The sequence below is a fragment of the Trichosurus vulpecula genome, chromosome 5, assembly GCF_011100635.1.
Source record: "Trichosurus vulpecula isolate mTriVul1 chromosome 5, mTriVul1.pri, whole genome shotgun sequence".
NCBI classification, from domain to species: Eukaryota; Metazoa; Chordata; class Mammalia; order Diprotodontia; family Phalangeridae; genus Trichosurus; species Trichosurus vulpecula.
The window spans coordinates 198,939,663-198,958,063 of record NC_050577.1 but is presented as its reverse complement, the minus strand read 5'-3'; the positions used below and the strand labels follow the sequence as shown (position 1 = coordinate 198,958,063).

General features: G+C 42.5%; 1 protein-coding gene across 1 annotated transcript; it reads left to right on the top strand.

The window, feature by feature from the left end:
- The first annotated feature begins 2,127 nt into the window (after positions 1-2,127).
- On the top strand, positions 2,128-14,151 carry GABARAPL1 (GABA type A receptor associated protein like 1). The gene is made up of 5 exons (XM_036761220.1): positions 2,128-2,719; positions 8,844-8,922; positions 9,945-10,063; positions 12,609-12,670; positions 12,886-14,151. Exons 1-5 carry the CDS (start codon positions 2,630-2,632, stop codon positions 12,944-12,946), a joined length of 411 nt encoding a protein of 136 aa, XP_036617115.1. The 5' UTR covers positions 2,128-2,629; the 3' UTR covers positions 12,947-14,151.
- The last annotated feature ends 4,250 nt before the right edge of the window (positions 14,152-18,401 follow it).

Sequence of the window (18,401 nt, the reverse complement as noted above, 5' to 3'; positions counted from 1 at the left end):
AAATTCATGTGATAAATTAAATGAGTGAAAAAGCATTTATCAAACTTTATACATAACAAGTACCTTAGTCCCTACCCTCAAAGAGCTTAAGTTTGAGGAGGTTTCAGGATGGAAAAATATTATTTCTTAATACTTTCAGTTGAGAAAAACATAAAGGGAAGGTAGAAAGGGGGAGGAGGGTAGATGCAGAGGCGTAGTTTGGAAATGGCCGGGAAGTGGCATGGTGGCCTGTTTTCTGGCAAAATGAGGCAAAAGCTCACTAAAATGCCAATCTGTTGAGTGAACCTATAATGGTCAACCTGGAGAAAAGGAGGCTTGGGAAACATCATGGCTGTCTTCAATAATCTGAAGGGCTGTCACATGGTAGACGATTTGATTTGCCCATTGGGGAGAACTATAAGGAATGGGTAGGAGCCACAATGAGGCAAATTTAGCCTTAATGTACAGAAAGACTTTCTAACAGAGATACCAGAAAGTGGAAGGGGTTGCCTTGGAATGGGTTGAAGAAAAATATTAATGACTAATTTTGTTCTAGGCTCAAGTCTTTCAGGAAACAATTTTTATTCGTTAACATTATTTTAATCCATTCTCTGGGTTAGAGTAAGAACTGATCAAATAAGTCAGCCACCCACACCTCATTCCTTTGGACATCTCTCACCAGACAACTTGAGGTAACAGGAGTCTTGATTAAGGAAAAGGTCACAAAAATATTAAAATACAATTTTAGTTTAGCATCCTATTGCATTAAATAGAACAATAGTCATGTAAGAACAGCCCACTTCCTTCCTTTACCGTTCAAGTGTTCTCCAGGAGTAAATACACCTAATCCTTTCAAAATGGGAACACCAGTGATCTTAAGCAGGCCAAAGTCAATTTTGTTGTTGTCCTTCTAAGTTAGGTTACCACAGCTAATCCATTTTCCTAAGGCCTTAATTTTTTACACTTCCCCTAAAAGGAAAAGTTCAAGAAGGGGTTTTGACTGGAGAAATATTATTTTTTAATATTTTCAGATGAACTAAAAAAAGAGGTTTTTAATATGCTTCCACAGATGCAATCCATTCCCTATCACTGAAGGTCCTTAGGCAGAGATGCTGGATGACCACTTAATTAGATATGTGGGAGGAATTCTTGCTGAGATACATGGTGAACTACATCAAAGGTACATTTTAACTCAATTTCTGCGATTCCTATTTTTAGACGTGATTGGCTGTTAAGCAAGTTTCTTCACAGGTCGGCTAAAGCTTCGCCGTCCTCAAGTGCCACTGGATTTGAAAGCAGAAGACCCAAGTTTGAATTAGAGACCTGCTAGAAGCCAAGTCAATTAATTCCTCTTGGTCTCAGTTTCCTCATCAGTACCATAAAAATAATAAAAACAGCACCATCTGCCTTCTGGATTCTTGTCAAGGTGACGGTGCAAAGGCACATTTTAACCTAAAGCTATTTAAATCAGATCTATTATAATGTCTAATGCTATTAATATTTCGTGATGCCGGATTTACTCCCCTGGTTACCTCCTCTCCCCAATTCAGCCCCACCGCTGGCTGCTGACAATTCTCTTTGCAGACAGTAGTGGCTAAGGCCCAGCTCATCCTAGTCACATGATTTGTTTTTCTTTCAGGAGTGAGGCCTTGCAACACTAGTGATTCTAGGAGGGTGGGGAAAGGGCTGGAAACGAGGTTTGGAAGAGTTCACTTAAAGGGAACTTCTACCCCAGCACTTTAGCCTCTCGGCCAGGATTACATTTTTTCCTCGTTCTCTAGCCCTCTAAACCCCTGAGTCACCTCGTTTGTGTTGTTGCTCGGCCTAGTTTGCAGCTCTAACACAAACAAAAACAATACTAGTCTTGGAGGTGCGGAGGGCACGAATCCCTGTGTAATCTGAGAGGACCCTCAGGGGAAAGGTTGCGAGAGCGTCGGAATATTATTGTATTTGCCCCAAACATTGCAGGTCTTCCCCCCTGCCTCCCCACCCCTCCCTTCACATCGCCAGCCACAGCCAACAACCCCAACGTGCTTAGAAGGGCTGGACTTTAATCTTTGGTAATTGCTCCTGGATTCAACCAAAAACACCCACAACCAAGTGGAAGGGGAGAAGTACACATATTTGGTATCTTGCCTTAAGAAATTCAGTAGCGAAAGAAACAAATGGCGTTTAAAACCATACGACGTTTTCATTAAAAAGATTTGGTGAAGGATTATTTTAAAAATGGAAAGCCAATATCGTGGGTTGATTTGAACAACATTTGCGTTGGCCCCCGGTTCGGAGACAGGACCGGGATGGTCGAGAACATTGTGGGGGAGGGAAGGGAGGAGCTTTGTGACGTCACAATACCAGGCTTGCTACTGTGTTGCTTGTGTGTTCCCGGCTCTTCCAAGAACCCTGCAGGATTTCCCCACCCCCACACCGGCTCTCTCTCCACCTCCCAGCCTGGGCCACCCGGGGCCTCAGTTCTGAGCGCTCTCCTCGGGCTGGTGGCGCAGAGCGAGCAAGGCAACAGTGGTTGGCATCGCCGAGGCTCTTCGTATCTCTTACTGGACTCAGACCGGGGAAAGCCGGACTCGGAGAATCTATCCCCTCCGCCTGAGCCAGGCCCCCCCCCCAGGGGAGATCGGAGACGCTGCGGAGCATCATGAAATTCCAATACAAGGAGGATCATCCTTTCGAGTACCGGAAAAAAGAAGGGGAGAAGATTCGGAAGAAATATCCTGATAGAGTCCCTGTGAGTGGCATGAGGGCCTGGAAAAGGGTGGGAGGAAGAGAAGAGGGAGGGGGAGGGGATGGGGACGCGGATACATCTCTGACCCGAGGAGCAGGAAGGGTCCTTGGAAGACATTTCGTCTCCAATTCCCTAATAATGTGCACTGGAAATCTATACTGAAGACGCCCCTCACCCCACTTTTAGTAGCGGGGGGCTCCTTCTAGACTGAGCATCAGCAGTGTAGGAGAATGTGTGTTGTGAGTCTGAGGAATGGGGGCAATGCACCATCACTGTCATGATGCGTGAGTGTTCGGAGATGGAGCCCCGTGACTCAGGAGTGCGCCAGGTGCGTTTGTGTAGGTGTCGCTTGTGTTCATGATGCGGCGCTCTTGTGTGAGAATGGGTAGGATGGGGTCTTTTCTTGACTGCGTGTAAGAACGCAGAGAGAAAGGTGTTAAATCAGGGTGGCCACCATGGCGATGGCTCTGCGGGTTCGCCCTGTTTGTTTATGTCAAAGCTTTCTATGGTTTATTCAGCTCTGGTTCTGTCCGCAGGCCTCTAGACCTTTTGTCCTTGGAATTAATTGGGTGGGGGAAGAGAGACACGGGCTCCTTCTTACCTTATACCTTGGATAGGGAAACAGGCTAAAAAAAAAGAAAAAAAGAACCACAAGACCGAACTGTCTTGGCAAACAGGGGCGTATTATCTGCGCAGCAACCAGTTTGCTTCATCATCCTTGGCTTTAGAATTCATGCATATGAGGGGGAGAACAGCCTTTTTTCTGGTGACTGATTTGCTTTTGACCCGGACTGTGGCTCGTGACAGAAAAAGCAGGAATTGGGGGTGGGGGAGAATTCTCCTTTCAATTCCGATTTATCATATTTTCTGCCCCACCCCCACCCCTCCTTTCAATGTTTGGAAATATGCTGGGCCTCAGAGTGAAAGTGAGGCTGTTTGGATTTGGGTAAAAACAGGTTCATATGGAGGTGGCATGGGGGTAGAGGGAGCACAGGCCATAGAGTTTGGGAGATGTGGGTGCAACGACTAGGAGTATGGAGGGAGAACAAAAAAGATCAATGAAAAATGCTTTAGTGCTTTACCCCGGCCCTGCTCCCTGTAGAATAATAGAGGGCCTTATTGATTGAAGTTACTGCTGGAAAATTTAGGAGTCAGTTAACCCAGGATGGAGATGTGGGGGTGAAGATAATGGGGATATGAGACAGCATTTATTTTTATAGCCTTTGTGCTCCTGGTCTAACAGCTGAGACCTTATTAAGACTGACATTTCCTCAAGCAGACTAGTTGAGGTAGGCTTGGAAACAAGGTAGGCCATCTCGTCACATCTGGATCCAGTTATAGAATGTCACCCTCTCAAAGAAGACTAGGGAGGTTCCCTTTCCAGTCACCTCCCACGTCTTCCACTGGACACATGGGTTAGTATTTGGTTAGAGGGAAAAGATGACTGAGGAAACAAGCTCTCTTGACCTCTTTGAAGCATGTGACAGTGTTGACTATCCTCCCCTTTCTGGTATTTTGGAACTCTATTTTTGTTTTTTGTTTTGTTTTTGGTTCTCCTACCTTATCCAGTCTCCTATTGCATATTTTCTAACTTACACAGTGTACTCTTGTTCTTTCACATATGCTACTGGGATACAAAGGCAAGTGATAACCTCTGCCCTCAAGGATCTTACATAACGGGAGACAACATAAGTAAACAAAATAAATCCAGTGTAATCAATGGAGGGAATGGCACTACCAGTTGTCAACAGGAAATGCTTCCTATTGAAGGTGGAAATTCAGCAGAATTTTGAAGGAACATTCTACAAGATAGAAATGAGATGAAAATGTATACCAGGCATGAGGGACAACCAATGCAAAGACATGGATTTAGGAGTTTTCGTGTGGGAGGAATAGCAGGAAGGCCAGTTCGGTTAGACTTTGCTTTAGCCTGTATCAAGGGGAGTCTTATTGGTGGCCTCATCAACTCCCATGGAATTATCGGCTCTTTGAATGTGACTGGGGGCAGCTGCATGGCTTAATGATTAAAGCGGCAGGCCTGGAGTCAGGAAGACTCATCTTTGTGAATTCAAATCCAGCCCCAGACATTAGCCCTGTTTGCCTCAGTTTGCTCATTTGTAAAATGAACTGGAGAAGGAAATGGCAAACCACTCCAGTATCTTTGCCAAGAAAACTCCAAATGGAGTCACAAAGAGTTGGACACACTTCAAACTGGCTCTCCCATAGACATCCCGAAACTAAATGTGACCAAAATGTCTTCCTTTGCCCTCCAAACCTACCCCTGTTTCCTTCCAAATTTCCCCTAGCTGTCAAGGACCTCATCATCTTCTCAGCCATTTTGTTGTCCTTCAGTCTCATCCAAATTTTTCCTACTGGATTGGTTGGCCATTTCCTTCTCTAGCTCCTTTTACAAGGAGGAAATTGAGGCAAATAGGGTCATACAACTAGTGAGTGTCTGAGGCCTGATTTGAACTCAGGAAGGTAAGACTTCCGGACTCCAGGCCCAGTACTCTATCCACTGTGCTACCTAGCTGCCCATCTTTTTAGTCAACCTAGGTTCATAACCTTGCACCTTCCCATTTCCTTCACCCTTCATATCCATTCTCTTGTTATCTTATTGTCCTTCCACAATGCCTTTTTCATCTGCCACTTCTCCACCCTAGTCCATAACAGTATCAACTCTTGCCTGGACTATTTGAAGCAGCCTTGGTATTGGTCTCCCTACCTGGTCTCTCTCTCCACTCCGCAATAGAGTCCAAGTGATTTTTTTTTAAAGGTCTGATCATATCATTTCAATCACTCTAGTGGTTCCTTATAACTCTAGGATCCTATCTAAGGGTGAGGAACCTGCAGCCTGGAGGCCACATGTGGCCCTCTAGGTCCTCAAGTGCAGCCCCCTTGACTGAATCCAAACTTCACAGAACAAATCCCCTTAATAAAATGATTTGTTCTGCACAACTTGGATTCATACTTCACCCAATTACCTAGAGGGTCACATGTGGCCTCAAGGCCAAAGGTTCCCCACCTCTGATAAATATTCTTAACAATTTGGCCCAATTTACCTTTCTAGTCTTATTATACATTCCCCTTCTGGTATACTAGTGTAATCAGACTTGGCCTCCTTATGCCCAAAGAATCTACTCCATTTCTCACCTTTTGCCTTGGGGACTCTGTTAGGATTCTTAGACTTCAGGCTCTAGCGTAAGGACCACATTTTAAATGATCCCTTTCTGATCCCCCAGCTGTTAGTACCCTTAACCTCTTCACCATCATCTTGGCATCTATTTTGTGTATATCTAAGCACATGTTGGTTTTCCCAATAACATGTGAGCTCCTTAAGGGCGGGGACTTGTTTTAACTTTTGTCTTTGTATCCCCAGTATTGAACACAATGCTTTGACACTTAGTAGGTCCTAAGTATATACTTATTAAATTGAGTGACTGATCATTTTGACCCCTGTGGCTTAAGCTGACATCATAGAAAGAGTACTCGTTCAGGCTTTGAGTGAATCACCTAATCAATGTTGGACTTTATAGTTTCCTCATCTCTCAAAAGAAAGGGTTGGGCTGGGTGACCTGATGGCCTTTCTAGCTTTAAATGGATGAATCCCCTCATTTTACAGATGAGAAAACTTGAGAGGCTCCAAAAGGTTAAGTGACTTGCTCACGGTCACAGGTAGGAAGTTACAGAGAGCCTAGTCCCCAAGTCCTGATGTTAAACTCAGTGATTTTTCCGCTGTAACAACTTGCCTCACTTATTAGTCCTGTAATTTGGAGCAAATTCTCTCCAAAGACCTTCCTTCATTGGTAAAAATAGAATAAAATTGGTTAGTCCCCTGATTTGTTAGGCTCTGTACTTTCTTCAGTTTGGAGACCTTCATCTATCGATATCATTATGTCTGTGACTTAGGCCTCTAGGCCTAGGGCTGTGTCCAAAACAGATAGCCATAGTTCTGTGTGTATATAGTGCTTACTATTATGTGCCAAGCACTGCGCCTTTGCTTTACAAATTATCTCATTTAATCCTCAGAACAACCCTTGGAGGTAGGTGCTATTACTACTCTCATTTACAGTCAAAGAAACTAAGGCAGGAATCAGTAAGGTTACTTGCCCAAGGTCACACAACTGGCAAATGTCTGAGGCCTGACTTTAACTCAGGTTTTGCCTGACTCTAGACCTAGCGCACCACCAAACATGTCAAGGAAGCCATGGTGGCATGAGCCCTTTTATACCAATCCTAGGACCTAGATATTAATGTATTCACATTTATATAGCACTTCAAGGTTTACAAAGCATTCTTCCTTACTAGGGGCAGGTAGGTAGTGCAGCAGATTACTAGACCTGGAGTCAGGAAGACTTCCTGAGTTCAAATCTGGTCTCAGGTTCACTGACTTTGTGACCCTGGGCAAATCATTTAACTCTGTTTGCCTTAGTTCCTCATCTATAAAATAAGCTTGGAGAAGGATATGGCAAACCCCTCTGGTATCCTTGCCAAGAAAGCCCTGTGTAGGGTCGTGAAAAGTCTAAAACAACTAAACAGCAAAAATTATCACTCCACAGGACCTTTTATATGTTATCTGGGTCTATTTTGCACTCATTCTCCCCAGGAGAATTCCTAGCATGTGTGTTTAGCCTGGAACACCAACCAAAAAGCCCAAATTCCCTCTCCCCCAGAACCATCCAGGTAGAATAAGACTGTGGGGAAGGAGAGCATGTGCCTTTTTTAAGACCAGATTTTGGGTTTTAGTTCTCTCTCCAGCCATTTTTATGGTCTCTAACCTGCCTCCTTGCCCTCTGTTATCTCCACAGAATTTCTCCTGCCCTTTTCTATCCCTCAAATGAAGCTGTCTCCTAGGAATCACAACGAAGACTGCCTTTTTGACTGGGGTGTGCGCATTGTCATTCTTTGCAACCACTGAATAATAAATTTATTCTTTCAATCCTCCATTTGAATGACTTTGAAGCAATTATTTCCAGAAATTTGGCCCGCCTCCTCATCCCTGGTTACCAATCTGACCCCTTCCACTCTTGTTCACTGATTTTAAGCAGCTGAGACAGCAGAAGCCTTTCAGGATGCCTAAGAGGACTTTCTCAATTATTCCCCCTCCCCAAGTCACTGTGTATTTATTTCCTATGTTCCCTGTGAACAATTTGTATTCCTCCCAAGTCGGATATAAGCTCCTTTGAGTGCTAAGACAGACTCCCTTTTGTATTGGCCTCTGTATCTACCATAGTGTCTAGTGCATAGTAGGTCTTTAATAAATGCTTATTGATTTTCTTCACAGAGGTATACCTTTTCCCAGCTTTTCTATTTTTTCCTTTCCTTTTGAAATTTTTTTTTGGGGGGAGGCAGTTGCAGTTAAATGATTTGCCCAAGATCACACAGCTAGTAAGTGTCTGAGGGTGGATTTGAACTCAGGTCCTCTTCACTCCAGGGCCAGTGTTCTATCTATCCACCGTGCCACCTAGCTGCCAATATCAAGGGCTCCCAGGCTTTTCTTTCTGCCCCTTGGCCTTGGCTTTCTTCATATTCTAATCCTTATAACCAGACTACTTTCTCCTTACCTGTGCTTGTCTCCATAACATTTCAGTCTAGCTCACTTCCTCTTAGAACACAGGGTATGGGCATTTATGGAAAAGGGAAAATGAAAATAGAAGTGTTAAATGGGGCCTGTCCTCTATTCAATTTGCCTTGCTATGGAAACTTTCACCTAAGATTGCTTCATTATGCCATTTGTTAGTAAAGGTCTTGTTTTCATTGTGGGAAGATAAGTGAGGGGCATGGAGGTTAAGGAAAACCAAAGGAAGAAGGCCCGAAGGAATCATAGCCAAGTAGGACACCAAAATATTACATGTTGAATTTATTCTTTAAAAGAAAAGCAAGCTCTGTGTAATAGAGAATCACCATTTCATGTACAATTCTCCTATTCTGCAGTGGGCTTGGCTGATAGGGATTAGTTTTGAATACATTTTGTTCCCTTTAAAAAAATCCTTTCTTACAATGGATAGATGGGGAGGGAAGGAAGAAGACAAATATTCAGAAATTAAAGTGATGTAAAAATAAAACATCAACACATAATTTTAGTTTTAAAAAGTCTCATTTAAATGTCTCCTTATCCCAATAACAGGTAATTGTGGAGAAGGCACCTAAAGCCAGAGTCCCTGACCTGGACAAAAGGAAGTACCTGGTGCCCTCTGACCTTACAGGTAACAGACTCTACACATCCCCTCACTTTCTTGTACAAAAGATCTGCTTTTCCTGGTAAAGAGATTACGTGGGAATGGAAATATATTGTATTCTCCAGACTGAATACTCAGTTTGAAACAGAAAGCCACAAAACATTTGTCTCTAAATTGTTTCCAACCCTATTTGGTGGCTGAAAGGCCATCATTTAATTTTTTTTTTTTTTTTTTTGCCTCAGATCCCCCTCCAACTGACTAGAAGCACTTAATTATTTTTAGGAATCAACCTTGGCTGCAACATTGTGCTGTGTTACAATTATGTAAAAACAGACCAAAGGAATTCAATTTTATATCCCATTAAGTGATCTGGGAATGCCCATCAGATTCAAGTTGGCATTTTCCTCTACAAAGTAGAAGAATTTTCCCCCAAGGTTAATTGTAGGTTTGACTACTAGACTTCTTTTTCAGGAGCACTTCCTATTAAAGCTTGTTTCTCTACTGCCCTGGGCTCTAGGCATAAGTAGCCCACACAGCTGAGGGTAGTATTGTTGTCTTAAAGATTAAGATTTGGACTTAGATAAATTATCAAGGATCCTCCTGTGAATTCATATGTTGAAGCAGCTGCAGTGATCAGCATAGCATCTATAAGGCAAGTCAGTTGCAAGACTTTTGGTGACCTTTTTATTTTCTCTCTGAAGCTTAAGGATTTTTACTGCTAGTAAGTAATGGCAGCTGATCAGGTTTAGCTACATACTTCAGGTTTGACATTGTAGCAGCAGAAGAGGTGGCTAGGAAATGGGTTCAGATGATATAGGAGGACACGAGACCAGACTCCTGTTTGGAGTTATGGGTGGGTTTGGGGGATCCAGGAAGCAATACAGACAAGTGCCCTGAAGGCATTTCAAAGACAAAGGTAAGAGATTTTGCCCCAGAGGACGGATTGTTTATAGTATCCTATAGATGCTATTCTGTGGCTTTCTACCCTTCTGTCAATGCACTGTGCTCTCTACATCCTCATCCGAAACTTTCCCCTTGCCTCGATCCAGTTGGTCAGTTCTACTTCTTAATTCGGAAGCGGATCCATCTTCGGCCGGAAGACGCCCTATTCTTCTTTGTCAACAACACTATCCCTCCTACTAGTGCTACCATGGGCCAACTGTATGAGGTAATGATGATGCCGATCCGAAGCATTCCTTGTCACCTGCGGAACTCCACTATCTCCTACAAAGTGTGTCGAGGCTGGGCATGGAGGGGGGTATCTTTCCCTTGCAAATTGAGAGACAGAGGCCCTGACTTAGGAAGTGCCTGGCTTTCTGCAGGACTTTGAAGTAAAAAGGCATTGGCCATTAGACTAAACTCCTTAGTGTTCCCTTTCTTGTTCCTCCCTATTTATGGGTTATTTCCTTTAATGCCATTGCATCTCTTTTAGTTGTTAAAGGTCTTAATATTTGTCCCATTTGAAAAAAATAATTCTCTCTGTTCTTATTTAATAATCCATCATTGAGTCCTAGAACTAGATATAGGATATAGTTTAGTAAAGAGCCTTCAACTAAGAAGTCCAAAGACTAGACTCAAATAGTCTTGGCTATATATACTCTGATTCCTTTTGTGACTTTGAGTGTGAATCTTAGATTCCCCTTTTGCAAAATGGAGAGAAAAGACCACATTTGTCTTCCCTTCCATCATGGGGGACTTTCATGAAATAGAGGATCCAGGATGTACATTATGGTATCTGAGAATCCCAGTCTTCCCCTTATGTTAGTAGTCTGTGCTCAAGTCTATTGTTCAACAAGGAAGGAGCTTTAAGACTAGGAGTCATTCTAGATGGTGATGACAGCCAGCATCTACAATGCTACAAGGTTTGCAAACCCTTTATCTCACTTGACATGTGACCTTAGGCAAGTAACTTAACTCCTGAGCCCCAGTTTCATCTATACAATGAAAGCTTTAGTTGATCTATTTTTTTCCAGCTCTAACATTGCATGATCCTGTGTATTAAGGAAAGAAAATGAAACTTGTTCTCCAGAAACCTATAGTCTTTTCCTGCCCTAATTTTTTCTGGAATTGCTGCTGAGTCAAAATTAGAAAATTATGAAAACTGTATTCTGCATCTGTTTCAGTCAGGTCTAGAGGGCAGTAAATGAATGACTGAACAAAATACAGATGGCCTCACCTATAAAATATTTGAATTTTATATATAATTTTAATTTACATTTTTATGATCTTTTATTTTTTATATCACCTTATTTTATGAAAAGAACCTTTCCTATTTCCTACCCAGAAAAACAGCCCTTGTAACCAAAAAAAATAAGAAAAAAGCAGATCAAATGGAGCAGCCAAGATACACAATCTGAAATTTTCCATAAGCATACTCTCACTTGTGCTAGAGGGAAGAAAGTGCATTTTCTCATTGTTATGGTTTTTATCAATTTATACTGCTTGTAGACTTTTAGAGATAAGAATCATTGGCTCTCCTAAAACCATATAGCCCAGAGAAGATAAATATTTTTCTGTTGACAAAGCCAGTGAAGACAGCCTTAAGGGAAATTTACCTGTTCTGCTAGTGAGGATGTAATATAATCACTCACAACCCAGTGATTACATTATCAAAGAGAAAAAAATGTGTTGTGTCTTGGGGGAGGAATCTGCCAAGAACAATTTTCTTTATTTAATATTCTAAACTCAAGTGTTTATAACTTAAATGAAAGACATGACTCAACTGTTTCCCTTTGGATTTCTCAAATTGAACTAACATAAGCATCTTGAACTGGAGAAAGTTTATAATTTAAATGCAGTTTTGGATGAACATTCCAGAATAATAGTCACCTAAGCCTCAGCTAGATCTACTCAATTTTCCTTGACTCCTCCCTTTCAATACTGTGTCAATACCATGCCCTTCCCTTAAGTGGCTCACAAGTCACTTAACTTGATCCCAAGCCCTTTTGTGCTAAATACTGGTTCCTACCCTCAGTTTCCCTGAGGAAGAAATCTTTTGTTCTTGACCTACCTACTTTCCAATGAAGACAAATCTAGAAAGGAGTTTCAGACCAGAGAAATATTTATTCCTTAATATTTCTAGTGAAAGATGGTTTTTAATATGCTTCCACAGGATGTATAAGCAATTAATTCATTTAGTCTTTGTTAATATGTGTATGTTAATATGATTGAGAAAAAAATAAAATCACTTGACTTGGTCAGTTATGTCAAATGAGAAATGGTTTGTAAACCTTAAAGCACTAAACAGACACTGTCATCACCATCTAGTTGATTGAAAAGCCAGGACTAGAACCTGTGTCACCTGACTTCATCTAAAAGCTCCTTCCTTGTTGAACACCAGACTTGAACACAGACTATCACATATGCTCAAACTAACAGTCAGCTCAATTTTTCAACATCAAAATAACCTACAAACATAATTTGAGAATATGGCATCCCATAGGCATCACCTGACCCTGCACCATGCCATGGTAATGTCTTAGAGTTGTCACTTCTATGGGGTGCTCAGGACAGAATTCTGATTGTAGAATCATAAAGCTGGAAGGGGCCAAGATCATCTAGTATAAACCCCTCCCCTCTTTACAGATGAGGAAACTGAGGCACAAAAATGACTTGCCCAGAGTCACATAGTTCAGAGAGTAGATTTGAGCCCAGGTCCTCTCACTCCAGAGTCCAGTATTCTATATCATTCTTCTTTTCCTTTTTTACCCTAGGACAACCATGAGGAAGACTATTTTCTCTATGTGGCCTACAGTGATGAAAGCGTCTACGGGAAGTGAGTGGCAGGGGCCAAACGGATGGGAGCAACTGGACTTGGGGGGGTGGGGGAAAGGGTGTGTGTGGGGATTTGGGGGTGGGCAGGGTGGGCTCCCACCAGAGAGGAGGCTGAAGCCTAGGACAACTGGAAACTTAACCACACACCATACACACACGAACACCATCATTTGTTTACCTTCTCACTTGATATCTTTTGCTACTTTCCTGGCCCAGGAAGAAGGCATTGCAGGACAGAGCTGCTGGATTGGCTGGGGGAAGTTTTCGACATGTATGATTGGGAAATGGGGATGGCACCCCTCCATCCCGCCCTCTTCCCACCCTGCGAAATTAGCCTTTGTTGTGCTGGATAGAAGGGTCAGGGGAGGGGAGTGTTGATAGGTTGTTTTCAGATAGTCTCTATCCAGGGAGGACTTCCCAGTTTTCTTACCCTCAGGGGTAGGTAGGAGGGGTGTGGGTGGGAGAGACAGAAGAAAATGCTCTATAACTACCCCAGTATTTGACCAAACTTGTTTTTATCATCTCTCCTTGGCAACATCTCTTCCATAGTCCTACTGCGGGCTTTATCCTCCCCCAGTATCCCTAGGTATCATTCTCAGAGGGGACTTTGGCCCCAGAGTTATAACCACTATTGCCTGGCTTATTGGGCTTGTATCTCCAGACTTCACTTAAAAGATAGTACAGAAAGACATGAGTATGGGTAATGAGGGGAGAGCGTCTGCTCCTCTGTGTCTTCTATGGAGGAGCTTGCATCTCTGTCCCACTTGATGTTTCCTTCTTGTCTTAAATGGGGGACCAAAGAGGAAACTTGTTTGACATTATGACCCTGAAATACAACACCTCCTTCTCCCTCCTCTCTAACTTCCATTGCACTATCTTAGGAAAGGTCCCAGGGGTGGTGAAATCACTAAGAGAATGTGGCTCTGAGTTCTATGGACTTTAGAAAGGAGGGTAGGCCGAATCTATCACTAAATTGAATTTGTGAAGAATCTTTGTCCCAGCTTCGCTCTGGGTACTTTTTAGTACAGAACAAAAAGCCCTGCCTGCCCTGCACTTAATTAACCTTCAAACATTCCCAACTATAGGTGGGAACTTTCCCTATCATTCCTAAACCCCACTGTTCTGGGTACAAGGGAAGGTGGGGAGGGGGATCTGCTCCCATGCACACATAAATGGTTGATAAATTCAACTCCCTTGTATTGTATTCATTCATCAAAGCTGCTGGTTAGAAAGTTCTGGGTCCTGATTTATTTTGTCAGTTTTGATTATTGTTTTCTCTTTTGGGGAAGGTGGGGGGAGGGGGGTGGGAAAGAGGTGTTGAACTCAGCCATTTAGTTCCATCGTTGCTTTGTTGGAAACAAACCTGGTCCTCTGTGATGCGGAGACACCTCTCTTGTTGTTGTACTAGCTGCAGGTTCCTGTGTAAATGAAGTTCTTGCTATGGGGCAAGAAAATAAAATAATTGCACACTTTAAGATCGACCATCGACTCACAAATGGTGTCTTTCTTTAGCGTGTGTGTGGTGATTGGTCACTTGTCAAGGAATACTGATTCTTAATGCCTTAGAGGATGGATGAGTGCTTGTGTGGATGTGTTCAAAAACAATGCCCCAGGCAGGAAAGGCTGCCTAGATGTACATTGAGGCTTAAGTGGATAGCTCAGCGACGACATGGGGAGAGGTTCTGCAAGGTAACACACTAGTCAGCACCCATTGTGTACATACGTGGTCTGAAGCCACTGTGTCCTACATTCCCAACTAACCCTATCACCCGATCACAAAATAGCCTAAGAAAAGCTGTCCTTTTCCCTTCCCCCTTCACTAGTAACACAGCAGGCCATACCAGCTAAGTAACATAAATGAAGGTATATATGTGACATCTACTTCTGATGCTTAGTGGGGAGGGGCTAACTTCTATATGGAAGCTGTTCCTTCCTGAACCTTGGAGCTCAACTCACCATAGATATCTAGTGGGCTGTCCTCATGAGACAAGTTTCATTTTTAAGCTTTCAGTTTTAAACTCTTTACAGAATGCCTTCATCAAAGTCCTGTAGTGATGCCTCATCATGGTACAGAATACTGTGGAACTTCAGCAGGTCTTGCTGAACCTGGAAAGGCTTCAAGTGTAGGGCTAGTCATGAATTGTCAATTAAGGACTAGTCTAGGTACATAGAGTAGGAGAGGCTTGTCAATGGTTTTAGCCAGAGTGCGTGTGCGCAAGTGTGTAAGTGTGTGTGTGGGGGGGGGTGTTGGGTTGGAGGTAGTGAGGATGAGGCCTCACAACTCATGTAGATCATGAAATAAGTTTTGGAAGAGGTATCCACACTGAAGTCATGGATGTGAAATGTTAAAGACAGAATGAACTGCCCTTGGGGCAAATCCTATGTTGGCAGTATGACCCTGGGCAAGCCACTTAACCTAAACTCTCTAAAGACTGCAAATTGCATTAATTGGTGGAGGGAATGTTCTTATCTGGGAGTTCCTCATACCAATGAAATTACCTCTATTTAGTCTTCCCCTATTCTTTTAGAACATCTATTGTGTGTGCAAAGACATTTTCTTCCCTGAAAGTGATGGGGTACTTGTGCTTGGACCCTAATTCTGACATCACATTTACCCTTAGCCTCTGCCTGGGTGCCTGTGCCTGTGGCAGAATTCCAATTTCAGAACACATCTAGTTCCCAAACATTCTTTCCCAGGCAGCCTCTCTAGCTAAAGGGCAGTGTGCCCCAAAATTATCTCTGCTTCTTCCTCAGTAAGCAGCTATGCCCAACTATAGATTGATTCAGGATGCTGATAACTGACTATACACGGAGTCTAACATGTATCCTAGACATAGTCAAATGTATACTCCCTTACATTAATCTTGTCTAACTAGACACGTGATGGAATCCACTTGGGTATATACAGTCAGTCGTGAACTTTTGATGACTTAGTGATGTTTCACAGGCAAAACCACACCCCTGGGTAGCCCCCCTTTGGGCTATTTCCCAGTGAACTCTGGGTAAGATACCTGTGCAGTAGATACAAAAAGTGCACGTCTCTTTAAGAACTGACCAACCCTTAATCATGCCCTGACCACTCCCTGATCCCACCCCAAAACACCTAATTGACAGATTTCATCCCTAAATCTTGTACTTAAACTTTCCCTGTGGCCCTGTATGGTTGCAGGTTCCCTAAGAACTCTTGCCCGCTTTATTTACTTAAAGCATAATAAATCTTTGCCTCCTTGACTTAAAGAATGCTTGGGTCCGTGAATTCATTCCAGGAGGTCTTGCCTTGGGAATTTTGGTTTGGGATTTCTACATCCCTGGGTTCATTTCTCCCTCTACAAAAGAACTTGAAATGAGACATAAATTTTTAGTACAGCCTCGTCTTTGTCATCACCTCTCCTCACACTGTCTTTAAGAGGGAATGGAATTGCAAAGCTACAATTTCACTGTGAAAGGTCTGTGAGAAGAAATTGAGGAAAGAGAAGACTCAACTGCTGAGAAACTGAGAAAGAATATGAAGAGGCATTTCCTAGGACAGTTTTCAGTCATTTTTCAGTTCTTTCAGACTCTTCTGTGACCCCATTTAGGCTTTTTTTGGAAAGGATGTTGGAGTGGTTTGCCATTTCCCTCTCCAGCTCACTTTATTGATGAGGAAACTAGGGCAAACAAGTGATTTGCCCAGGGTCACACAGCTGGTAAGTGTTTAGACCAGATTTTAACTCAGATGAGTTTTGGTGACTCCAGGCCAGGTACCCCTAGAGAAGGTAAGATGGCTATGTTATTCTTTTGAAGAAACATTGAATTGTCTACCTGAGTAAGCCTAATTGAACTACACTCTGGAACTGGTTACCTGTGATCTTTCTCCCAGTTGATATATTGTAAGTAATTATCCTTTATTATTTGTTACACTGTTAATAAACATTGTATAGCTAGTAACCTTGATGTTTGCTTAAATCTGAGAGGAGGAGGTTTAAGCAAAGTGAAATCTTTCACTACAAGATATTTCTCTGGTTTATTTCATAAATGGTATTTAATAAACTGTGAGCAGTGTTCAGAACTATTTGACTAAGAGATGTTGCAATTTTAGTAATTTATGAGGGAATGTCAAAACATACCTCTTGATTGCCTTAGAACCCTAGATCAGAATAATAGTCATGAGTCAACTAGCAAGAAGGAGCAACTAGGTAGAATTTGGTGGAGTACACCACCAATGTAGGACACCACCCAGTACTCCCAACCATGTTGAGTGGGATGGTGAAGCCCTCTCATAGAATCTGGATCTCAGCCTTTTCTGTGAGTTAAGTGGGATGAATAGGGGTGGGGACCTTTCGGCTTGGCTCAGGGCTTCTGATTGACAGGTAGGCCTAAGTTTCAATTTACTAAAATCATCTGAACTGTGTCCTCGCCAAATAAGATAAAAGTGTTCTTAAGAATTGTGATTGGCTCAATTAGCATTTCCTTGTCCCTTGTACCTGGGTTAGATTTCTCTGGAGATTGTGAGCCTGGACTCCACCAATGAGAGTAAAAGGTCAGTGGGGGGGGGGGGGGGGGAGGTTGCGTTAGGGTATAAAAGCTAAGTTCTGCCCTCTAGGCACCACCTGTCTCTACTGACTGTCCATGGGTTTGGAGATCGCCCTTTCTCTCGGGATCGTAATAAAGAAGCTTTCTGTTTCTACCTTGAGACCTCAGACTCTTTTAATTAATTGCTGGCGAGAGGTCTCACCCCACACAATGTCGATGCTAAAAAAACAAACAAAAATAAAACCCTAATACACTTGTAATGAGGTCGAACAAGGAGAGGCAAAATATTTAGCAATCAACAAATCTCAAGCCCCCTACTATGTGCAAGACATGGCTTCTCTCCAGGAGCTTGCCTTCTGCTGCTGAGGGACACATGTACACAGATAAATGAATACAAGGTAATTTAAAGGATGGAACACTAGAAAATGAAGGAATAAGAGAAGGCTTCACAAAGGAAGTGGCACCTGTGGGCTAGCCTGAAAGGATTTTGAGAATCAGGAAGGGTAAGGAGGAAATGCATTCCAGGCATGGCATTTAGCTTGCAAATATGTAATAGAAAGGTTTTTGTTTTTGGTACTGGCTACCAGTGATTTGTTGTTCAGTAGTGTCTGACTTTCTTTGTGACCACGTGGACCATAGCAAGATAATACTGTACATGGGGTTTTCTTGGCAAAGATTTTGGAGTGGTTTGCCAATTCCTTCTCCTGTGGACTAAAGCAAACAAAACAGGTTAAGTGACTTGCCAAGGATCACACAGTTACATGTATAAAGGTCAGATTGGAGCTCAGGTCTTCTAGACTCCAGGCTCAGGACTCCATCCACTGAACCATCTAGCTACCTAGTAGTCAAACCTTCTAATAATTTTCTTTAAGAGATTTTTGCTGCGTATACAACTTTTTCTTTTCCTGATGTCAGAATTGGTACAGCTTTTGAGCTTCCTTAGATGTTTTCTATAATAATGACTTTCAGGGATACAGCAGAAAATTTGTGAAATACCAGTAACTCACTGTGGTCAGACAGAGTTTGTTCTGCAATTAACTTCTTGCCATCACCGTATGTACAGAGGGAAGGCTTATTCTTAGAGGAATCAGGAAAGGTTTCATGGAATTTTATGTTAACACATTGTTTTTTGTTTAATTTCCTCATTTCAAAAAATCAGTCTAGCCTCTGCTATTTTGTGACTGGATTAGACTGGCTTTATTCATACTCCTCTGCAGCCA